Source organism: Opisthorchis viverrini (genome assembly GCF_000715545.1).
Source record: "Opisthorchis viverrini unplaced genomic scaffold opera_v5_2, whole genome shotgun sequence".
In the NCBI taxonomy this organism is placed as follows: Eukaryota; Metazoa; Platyhelminthes; class Trematoda; order Opisthorchiida; family Opisthorchiidae; genus Opisthorchis; species Opisthorchis viverrini.
Window position 1 is genome coordinate 5395898 of NW_008751658.1, and position 10183 is coordinate 5406080.

Below are 10183 nucleotides of genomic sequence, written 5' to 3' on the forward strand. Positions count from 1 at the left end.
TCTTCGTGACGGGTATGCACAATAGAAGTCTTCACTGTGGTTGACAGTAGTTTACAGAAGCGATTTTCTGCATGTATAAAATAAAGGCAATGTAAAATGTGGAGCAAGTCAAAAGGTAGCTTATCGTATGCGAGAGTCCCTTGGTGAAAGTCCGGACGGCGGGAACGTGTTTTCTCCGCAGTTTGGCTGCTACACGTATTCCATCACTATCCGTGGACTTGTGGAAAGGTTGACTTCCCGCTCCCTGCGCGCGCGCGAGTCTGTGTGCTGACATTGTTTGGTTCCCTATAAGTAGGTCCGTTTGTACGTGGATGTGACAGCACATGAGTTGTTGCTACGCTCACTAGACGGTACAGACAATCGATGTCCGATGATTCACCTTAATGTGACGTGGTTGTGGGCATGAAAAAAGACAAGTCTCGTGATCCAGTGAGCGACTGTGAGGTGAACAATCAAGTATGTGGGTGACTGGGTAGCTACAGACTCGGAAGTCTGGTCAAAGCAGCCAGAAGCGTTTTTTAAGAAGATGCGCAGGGTCTGTGATTTAGTTGCCTGACTTGGTTGTTAGGGATTAGCCTACCCTGAGGGCGCAGGGATGTCACTCCCGATGCTGATGCGCACGGCGGATGCAGTTGGAGCCACCATTGGCGATCGGATTGTGTGGCTTCTAGGGTCGACCTTTTCTACCACTCCCTTCCCCGGGGGAAGGCGTGCTAGTCATCTGGAGTAAACATCTTACTGCCTTTACACTTCCATCGCAGAGGATAGAATGAATTTACCTCCAAACTGCCTAATATGACTAATTGATGCCCATAGTTTGACTGTGTCCTTTAGCCTTCTTGGAATGGTTACACCCAGTGGAATTGAGTTCCAGCTAATGTAGTCCGCGGGATCATTTCGACACTCAAGCCTGACCACCGTAGCAAGGTGGTTTTGGTATATTTAGAGGTGAAAGCACCACATCTGAAGCGAGCGGAAAAACGTTGGGTGTGGAAAAAGTAGATTGTAGACAGGTTCACGATTACACAAGTGATACGCATTCGCTACTGAGTGCTGTTTACACCAAAGTCTGTAGCCAAGTGCACTCCAGCCGACAGAACATTCGTGTCATCAGGCCGTCACGCTTCGGCGCCAGGTTGTTTTCGGCCGCCTCTTCATCTTCCACATGGTTCCGCGAAGACAGTCATTGCGTTGCTGTCCCCAGTACATGCCCTGACCATGGGAGTCTATGTTATCCACTAGCTCACCATTAATCCCCCGGAAAACATGTCATCGCACCTCGGTATTATACGTCCGTAATCTCTACCAAACGCTCCGAGTGCTTCGTAGATGGTCAAACAGTACGGTGGAGAGGCGCCAATGTTGAGCACTGATGTTGTTCTTCCCATAACAATGGTCGAACAAGATGAATTATCCAATAAGGTCATCTCGGAGGGTCATGTTTTACGTCCGTATAGAAGTACTGGACAATTGGATGCGTTATTAACTTAGCCCCGTAATGAGAGGGTGATACCCCGTCAATACCAGAGGTGTCTGAGGTTCTTTTGGGTTATCCTGGAGGTGATTCCGATAGTTATTTCTCCTGTAGAAATTCCTAGACGTTGTTATGGCGTGGATGTCATCGACAATAAAGCCAAACAAACAGTTTGAGCATCGTTGAATAATCCCGGTGGTGATGGGAAATGAGTCAAATTCTCGGCGATTAGTTCGGACTCGACCTATCTTTTCACTGTTTATTGTTCGCAGGATGTTCGCGAATTTTGCTGGCATGCGACTCTGGAACAGGTAACCCCACGACAACATCCGGTCTGCTGTTTGTAGTTTCGGTTTTCCCAGCTTAAGGCTACCGAAGTACGGTGCTATGGCTTCTTTTTTGAGAATAACAATATCAAAGGAATAAATATCATGCAGTCTACGGAGTCGAATGCATCTCGGACGTCCAGAAAGATTATGATGGGGCTTTGGTGAGCAAGGCGGTCTGTCAGTAGTCACAGGGTGAAGACGGAAATCGGATTGCTCATTCCTGTTCAGAGACTCGTGTCTCAGCGACATCATGTGGAGACTGGTGATCACCAAAGTCTTGGATGCAGCCTGTATAAGACTGCTTCCCAGACAGTTTGAGTAGTCTGTTCTCAGTCCTCTCTGGGAGATCGGAATGAAGACAGATTTTGACCAGGAAATCGGAACGAATCCCGATGCCCATTTTTCGTTGTAGAGATAGGTTAGTTGTTGATGTAGCAGGTTGCATCCTGATTTAATTAACCCTACTCTTTGTTGGTCCTGACTCGGTTCATTGTTCTTCAAGCCAAATCTCGCTTCTTGTATCCCGTGTATACTGGATGGATCAATGGAGCTATACCGAGGGGCGAATTCAGTTTGCGCAGTTGAGGCATGACATGGTTGAGTTTCGAACCGAGCCTTGCAATGCTCTGCCCACCTGCTACTACGTCTGTGAATATTGGTGATACATGACCCGTCTGTCTTGATGGTAGTTTCACTCATGCGCGGAGCGCTAGGACTGACGGTCTTGACTTGGTGGAATGGTTGACGACTATCTCCGATTACACCAAACGACTTCCATCTTTGCTCTCAATTTCCACCAATTCCTCTTCGACAGCTGTTGATCAAGCTTTTGACGTCCTTTGTTGGGAGCGCGTTCTGGCTGCTTATCAGATGCCTAGTAACTGAAAGGAGTCGACTGATATCTACGCAATATATTGTCAGGTCAGTACCCGGTTGACACTAATGGCAGCGCATTGCAATAATGATTTCATGTCGACCACTGGTCCTCAGGTTCGATCCTATTTTAACACGTTCTTTTTGGAAGATCCTCGGGGTAGATGGGTCGAGGAGCTTGGTAACATCAAGACTTTGTCGACCGCCACATAAGTGCGTGGACATCACACAATGACGTGATCAGCTTCTCAGGTAACCAAGTATAGTCGATAGTCCTTTAGGGAGGCCTTCCACCGGTATTTGATTGTTGCTTGGTCCGTTGGTGTCCAGTCTTGGCCCACAGTTCGTGGACGCCACGGTGCTATGTGTCGAAAGTTGGACCGGCTAGGAACAAACCGCAGCCAGTGCGCACACAAACCGTTTCTACCTGAGTCAAGACCATGCGGACCCCTAAAGTGATACTTTTGGACTGAGTCCACAAGCTGGTGCGGGAAAGCTCCGAGCTAGAACAGCGATATGTGAACTCGGAGACCACCTAGGCGGGGGTAAAACTCGTCCTCTGGTGCATCAAAGCTGCATATAATTAGGTTGTCTTTGGTAATGGTTCACCGTACGGGACCCTGCTAACCTGATCGCACAATGTCTGCCATTAACTGCCATCCAGTAGATGAGGTCCATCCCGACTTACTGCCTGGGGACAATTTCCCCGCCAGCAGTTCCTGTGGCGTTTGAATGACGTTAGTTTATTTCATTGGCAGAGTATACCGCAATGGTTCGATCACTTCGGTGTTATGAGTCAGGCGTGTTATCGTATGTGGGAGATATAGCAGGACTTGTGGTGCTTGATCTTGTCTCCCTTAGCGTTCAATGTATCTGGTGCGAACAGTGAATTGGCGATGTTAAGGTGAGCTGGAAGGATCATCGTAAAGTGCCTCCGCGATTGGACGTTAAAGTCAGAAAACTTTTACCTTGAGGGAATATTTTAAACAACTAGGTATCAGATGACCATGACTTGTAAATGAAGCACATAACCTGGAAACTGAGTTTCGTTAACACTACTTTTTGGGAAGGGGACCAGGGCAACGGCATACCAATCGTCACTGGTAGGCATGGTTCATTTACACAGTCGGCAAAAAAAAATCGTTCAGCTGTAACGCCCTTTCGGTACCCAGGTGTCACGCCACCCGAAGGAAGCGTGACAGCTGGGATACTGCCAGGTTGCCCAAGCCTAAACAGGGTAAGTTGGGATGTGTAGGTCGGGTTCAAACCACGAACCTTCCGATCAGTAAATTCGTGCTCTAATTACCGATACTTGTAGATCCGTGCGATCGATTCGTGGAAACTGCCGGTGTGCGAAACTATTGCCGGTCAAACGGGTACGACTGTTCTCACTGATGGCTTGGAGTCGTAGAGGTGAGCTAATCGTTCCAGAACTGGAACGTCGCGTCAAAGCGACGGAAACAGCTTGTTGTGGACTTTCCTGGAGAGGGTTTGTTATTTTTGGCAGCCAGGGGAGCTAGGTCACATAAGTTCACGCACATTCATTAGGTGGTGTCATTTTTTAGACAATGTGGTTCTACATGCCTGTCTCATTGTTTTTGTTCTCTTACAGTCAGACGAAGATCGGCCGTTGCCATTCTCAGAAACCTTCCTTCTAACCCCGATTGACAGCAGCCTTCTGGTCTGCAACTCTATGTTCCGACTCAACCTTCATCATTTCTAATCCAACAGCCGGCGAAATTAATAGTCTGCATCAATATTTTCTGGGTCGGTCTGCCAGGGGGCTTGTGCCTGTGTCTTCTGTTCCACTACTGTTATTTTCTGCCATCCGGCCCGATGCAGTTGAACGAATGAGGAATCAGTTCGTTTTGCCGTTTCCGCCTACGCCACTTTAACTACCCGGTTGAACTCTCCCCTATTATAGACACATTTTCTAAATGATCCGCCTCTCGTCCAGATATGCTTATTGTAGATGCCCGTGGGTTGCATTTTTACTAACGCTATTCACCAGTCAGTCTTACCTTCTTGTCTGCTTATTCTGTTGGGTAGAATCGAAACTGAGTAAAATCACCGTTTCGGGAAACCTCAAAACAATCGACAGCTTTATCGTTGGCTTAACTAGCAGTACCATTCGATGATGTAACACTAAGGCTGTATAGTAATTAGGATTATTCCTCTCGGAGTGAAGTACTGCTCAAATGTGTGCAGGTATTCGGCATCCCATTGACGTGCGGTGTTTATCGCCTTCCATGTATTCTTCTGGGAAGCTCTGAGTGCTTTTCCTTTCTATTCAGTTCCTAATGCACCATTCTTGTTCCTCGTAGCAGACTGAGTATGTCGCTAGATCTGCTTACTTCTTGCTGACCGCCCCTCTGCTTTAGGACTGAAGCTAAAGTATCGGCGTTCAAGTGATGTTGCGGTGGATGGGCTTAGAGGTCAGAATATCCAAAATGGGAATCGTGGTACTCTCTCTAAATCCATGGATGCAGCCAACATATGTTCACTCATTCCGAGAACGTTATACAACCTCAGTTGGTGACCGCCCAGAAACGACAGTAAGTGCAATGGAGTTATTTAAACGCTGTCTCCGTGTTGTACTTGAATAACATAGTAAGAGGACGAATTTCGAGATGCGAGCATTTCACTTCGTCAGCCGGAGACAAATAACTAACATAGTCGGGCTCATATAAACAGCATATCCAAAGGTCAGGACATCTATACATGATTTTCGGGAGTAGGGTTTCTTTATTTCCATAATCCTAAGCTTCAGGCCACTTTTTTGTGTGCGAATTGAGATGGACTGGTCGTACTGAGGTGCGACCACTCTAGCTGGAGACCGGGCAATTTACTTTGTTGATTTTCGTGTGAAATCTCTGAATGGATCGTAGGAGCAAATCGACTTCAATTTTATTTTATTCAATGGTGCTCTAAACACCAGTTCAGAACGGGAACCTTCGACCTCGCTTCATCGACATTTTTTGAAAATTTGTACCTATTGTGTGGCACAACTTCCATTGAGACTGGGTAAGGTTTTCATTTCATCTTTTCAATAGTACTGCGGGCAAGATCTCCAAAATTGTTGTCCCATTGGTAGACCACGAAAAGTGTTATCAATTTTTTTGCGCTCCAGTGGGTTCATCCTGATGCTCATCTGAGGAATTGATCAAAGACTGATATTTTGCCTCGTAACCTCTTTTTCGCTAAAGCATTAGCTAATCTGAATAGAAAGTTTTTGAGCGTTCATTTAACTGATTTTTGTCCCTAAGAACGAAATCTCGCCAAAGAGAACATTCGCTCAGTATGGGTGAAACTGATTCCTTTAGTCCTTTTTGTAGACCAGCAGTGTAGCAATCATGCACTGCAAGTTCTTCACTTGCCTTCGTCAGCCTCACTGTATTAACTTCCTTTTTTCGCGTTTTCCGCTGGCGAAATCAGATACCTTCGGATTAGAATAGCAGGTAGTGTATAGTCTAGTGGCCTTAGTAAGCTGTTTAGGAAAAACTACGAAGTTTAACAGCTCCAAAAGACCGCTCGATAGGACATACACGTGTTCCTGAGATCGGTTGGTCGCCACCGGATATGGACTGAGACGCAGCCCTCTTACAAATATCAGTACCAGTTTTCCATGTGATGAGAAGGCGCGAACCAGTTTTTTGTTTATAGAGGATAGGCATCTGATACACCCAAGGCTGGAACCTCAATGCCAAGTTATAGTTTTTATTTGTTAACCTGTCTCGTCCCGTAGACGAGCCAACCCACATCTAGTTGTTTTTATATGGTACCAATAGAGTAGTACTTTGCCTCGCGTTCTGTTGTTAGCCACCTAATGTGGCCATCCTTTGGCGATGTTCTAACCCTTAGATATGAGTTGTCGCAGTTTGTGTCCAGGATAAATATTAAAATGATGAACTGTGTCCTGTGAAGTTCAATAAAAGTGCTGGAAAGTTCGGAAACACTCCACGTTTGTTTCACCTTTACGAATATTCCACAGGATCATGCGGAATGATGGCGGAAGGATTTTTACTCCAAACCTGTGAATGCGAATAAACATTGGATCTTTGGTTACTAGTCGATTATCGGAAATCGCTTAACTTGAACCTTCACAAAACGTAAGGCGATTCACCATGATCGCGTGTTCATTCATGAATAACGAGTTTCTACTTGATGGCTCAGTTCACCTCGATACAGTGGTCAACGTTTTTTTTTATCTGCCGCCTAATCAAACTCACTACATATGCACTTTCATGAAATCTGTTTTTGACCTCGATATCAGCTGTTGTTCGGTTAGTCCTCTCTTTGCTCAATGCCTCAACTGGGCGAAACATTGATGAGGCGATACTGGATGACACCGACTTTGAATGTGCATGTTACACAGTCGAGGAACGTTAGTGTTCATGAGGTATACTTCATCACCTTGCTAAGCTTGATGTGAGTATTCTAATCGAGGTACTCGTGTAATCTGTAGACCTTATTACGTTTGATCACAACAAAAGTGTCGCCGAAATAGCGCCAAAAACTGTCGGCAGGCGATAATGTCCAGTCAGGGCTGTTTATTTGGAATCCTCTACATGAATATTAGCTAAGACAAAGGATATTTGAGTTCACACTGTTGCAGGTAAACGTCTACTTCAAAACAAAATGGGCAAACTTCATGCACACTATGTTCTCAAATATTTCATTCGCCGAGAGCTCTTCCCGTTCTTAAAGTGTCATCTACCGATAGTAACCTCTTGGTTCCTTCCAAAACATCCTCCCTGGGGGTGTCTGTATATACTCATGTGACATAAAAACTCACAATAACTTCTGTGTCCAAAGGAAATCCTTACTTTATTGGCAAATTGGCCCGAATTCCTCATCTACGTGCCTGATTTTTCAGTGGCACTACGTATGAAGCGGGAACTGCTGATTTTATTCGAACAATGATATACATAACCAGAATTAGAGTAGCGTTCCAAAGGGAAAGAGCATTGCACTCAGTATTGATGGTCGAAAAGAATAGGGAATGTGTGCATAGAATTAAATGTGGCAACTGCCTGAAGGTCTTGTAATATGGTCTACATGATACAAACAGCCACGAAACTGCCTACCAGGGTTGCTGAACACAAGAGAAGGACAAGCAAGCCACTGAGGAACACATACGAGCACGAGGCGCTGGAGTCACATCGGATCCGTGTTTTATATGCTGTCATGCATGGTGCATTCCAGTACACACTGTATGCATTTTACCTAGTTCCTTTTTGTTGCACCACCGGGCTGATGATCCCTTGTGACTGCATGTTCTGTTTGTGACCGTTCACTCGTATCACTCTGGTCGGAAGTCTCTGGGCAGTGCCATTATGACTGTTTGTCACTAGTTTGTTTGACTTCTGACTGATAAAACGTTAGGTTACTATGGATGTTGGGCGTACGGATTTCAGATTGTACAGGAATGTAACAGAAACTCTCCCATTTTTGACATATGCCCGTAACAGCCAGCATGGCTACTTGGTATTGTTTTTTTTGCTTAGGATCACTTATTGAAGTCCCATATTTATGTTCACGAGAGATCTAGTTACCAACAAGCCGTCTACCAAAATGGCACACACACCAGAACTGAGGTCCCTGATATTGACAATCTTCTGCAGATCAACAGTACCTATTAGGTCCCTTCAATACATGCCAACTTACTTAACGCCGGTCTGAGACTGGCAAGTTGACTGGATAGCGTTCTTAAAACTTGCTGAAGTGAGACAGATGATTCACCTTGTGTTCGAAGTCGGGAAAGGACCGCCACTGAGTCCCTTTAGAAATGACTTACCCGAGGTTGGGTCAGAAGAGTGTGGAGCCTACTCGTAAGGTTGCTGAAGATTCGTCGACAGCAACCTTATGAGTAGTGCATTACGAATATGCATGTATCGCGTTATCGCATATCGTAGCGACTGAAATATGAGGCGACCTGGTGCAGCACATTCAGTGGCCTGGAAACATCACGAACGAGAGATTCAGCTGGGTTCTAGGTGAGTCTCTCACAAAACCAAATTGGTTTGCAAATGAGTGTATTTTGCTAACCGGAGCAATTGCATTATAGGGCCCAAGGATCTCACAAGGAAAATCTGTCAGTGACGGCACCTGTGTCGTGTTGCTTGGATGATCTTTTTTGACGAAGTGTACCTTCCCGCACGGTGTTGGCTGAGGAAAATGATACACAATACACGAAGACTGTGTAATCTTATGCGAGACTTGTAACTGGTTTCACCTGGTAATCTGGTGTACATCAGTCCCTCTCCTCATTTTTAGACCACTTCATTGCAGATCCGTGATATTTAGTTTAAAACTGCTATGTTCTGCAGCACGAAACCCTACTTTCCAACGCAAACCACCTTAGTTGTCCCAGTGGTGTAAATTCTTCCCACAAAGAGCAGAGTAAAACTGCTTACGCGTTGAGCTTCAATGTTGCGTAGCTGACCAGCAACGTGAAGTTAAAAGAGGCCCTTTAACATGATTTAAACCGGATATTAGGAAACTGTCCTTAATCACCCCTCGCTTTAGAGACCCGCCAGGTCCCTGAGATGAGACCTCTTGTCACCGAATCTTTGTGGTTTCTTCCAATGATTAAGTGGCTCCCAAAGCAGATCACCGAACGAAATAGGGAACTACCTTATTACACATTCTTGCTTTGAGGAAGACACTCGAAAAACTCTACCAGAAGTGGTTTCTTTTTCAGCTTAGCACCCTTTCGGTGCCTAACTGCCATGCCACCCGAAAGTTGCACGAGGGCTGGAAAACTGCCAGGTTGCCCAAGCCTAGACAGGGGAAGTCGAGAGACGGGTCGAGCTCGAATCACGGACCTTCCGGTCAGTAAATTCGCGCTCCAACTACTTTGGCCATCTTGCGCCTAGAAGTGATTTCCTAAAGGTCATGCTGTTAAGACGGACACAACAGTATATTCGTCCCTGTTGACAGGTTGTTTCAAAGGCCATAGAGAAATGTTCTGTTGTTGATTTGTTCTATAAAGCGAGACTGAATGAAAATTGCGTCTTCCGGGTGGTCTGTCCAGGTTATAACTGGTTTATAACTGGAATATACTCTGCATAGAAACCTGAAAAATGTGATGTTGAATACAAACAAGATTAGCGCATTTCCTGGATTCCACTCCGACACTTCTGATTTTTCTGAATTTGATGCAGTGCGCGATGCATGTGAAAGTTCCTTCCAAGTTCGTAAAGCCTGTCTCTCTAAAAGAAACAGCCAGTAACCTTTCAGGCCTTAACGGCAAAAGCCCACAAATAAGCAAATGTGTGACTGATAAAGTGTGACGCTGTAGGAATATGTTAATCACGTATATGGTTTCTTTGCCGCCTGGAGGCCAAACCTTTGACGACCGTGAGAGTAGTCTTTGGAGATTAACACAGGGATGCAAACTAGATTTCCGCTTGTTTACGCATTGTTCCCGTCGGTGTAATCGTGTCAAACATTTAAAATAATTGTACAGACTTGATAAAGCTTTTGACAACCCGGATACTGGAGT

General features: G+C 45.4%; 2 protein-coding genes across 2 annotated transcripts in view; one reads left to right on the forward strand and one right to left on the reverse strand.

The window, feature by feature from the left end:
• The window catches only part of T265_00267 (hypothetical protein), a gene marked incomplete at both ends in the record, with an annotated part of 15534 nt that extends 10847 nt beyond the window's left edge, over positions 1-4687 (forward strand). Inside the window, one exon of the mRNA XM_009163975.1 lies at positions 4289-4687. Within this exon, the coding sequence (XP_009162239.1) occupies positions 4289-4399 (111 nt within the window). The remainder of the gene's footprint in view (positions 1-4288) is intronic.
• T265_00268 (hypothetical protein) lies at positions 2552-7001 on the reverse strand (the record flags this gene model as incomplete). The annotated part of the gene is made up of 3 exons (XM_009163976.1): positions 2552-2677; positions 3736-3951; positions 6906-7001. The coding sequence occupies 3 exons, from the start codon at positions 6999-7001 to the stop codon at positions 2552-2554; spliced, it is 438 nt and encodes a 145-aa protein (XP_009162240.1).
• Between the last annotated feature and the right edge of the window lie 3182 nt (positions 7002-10183).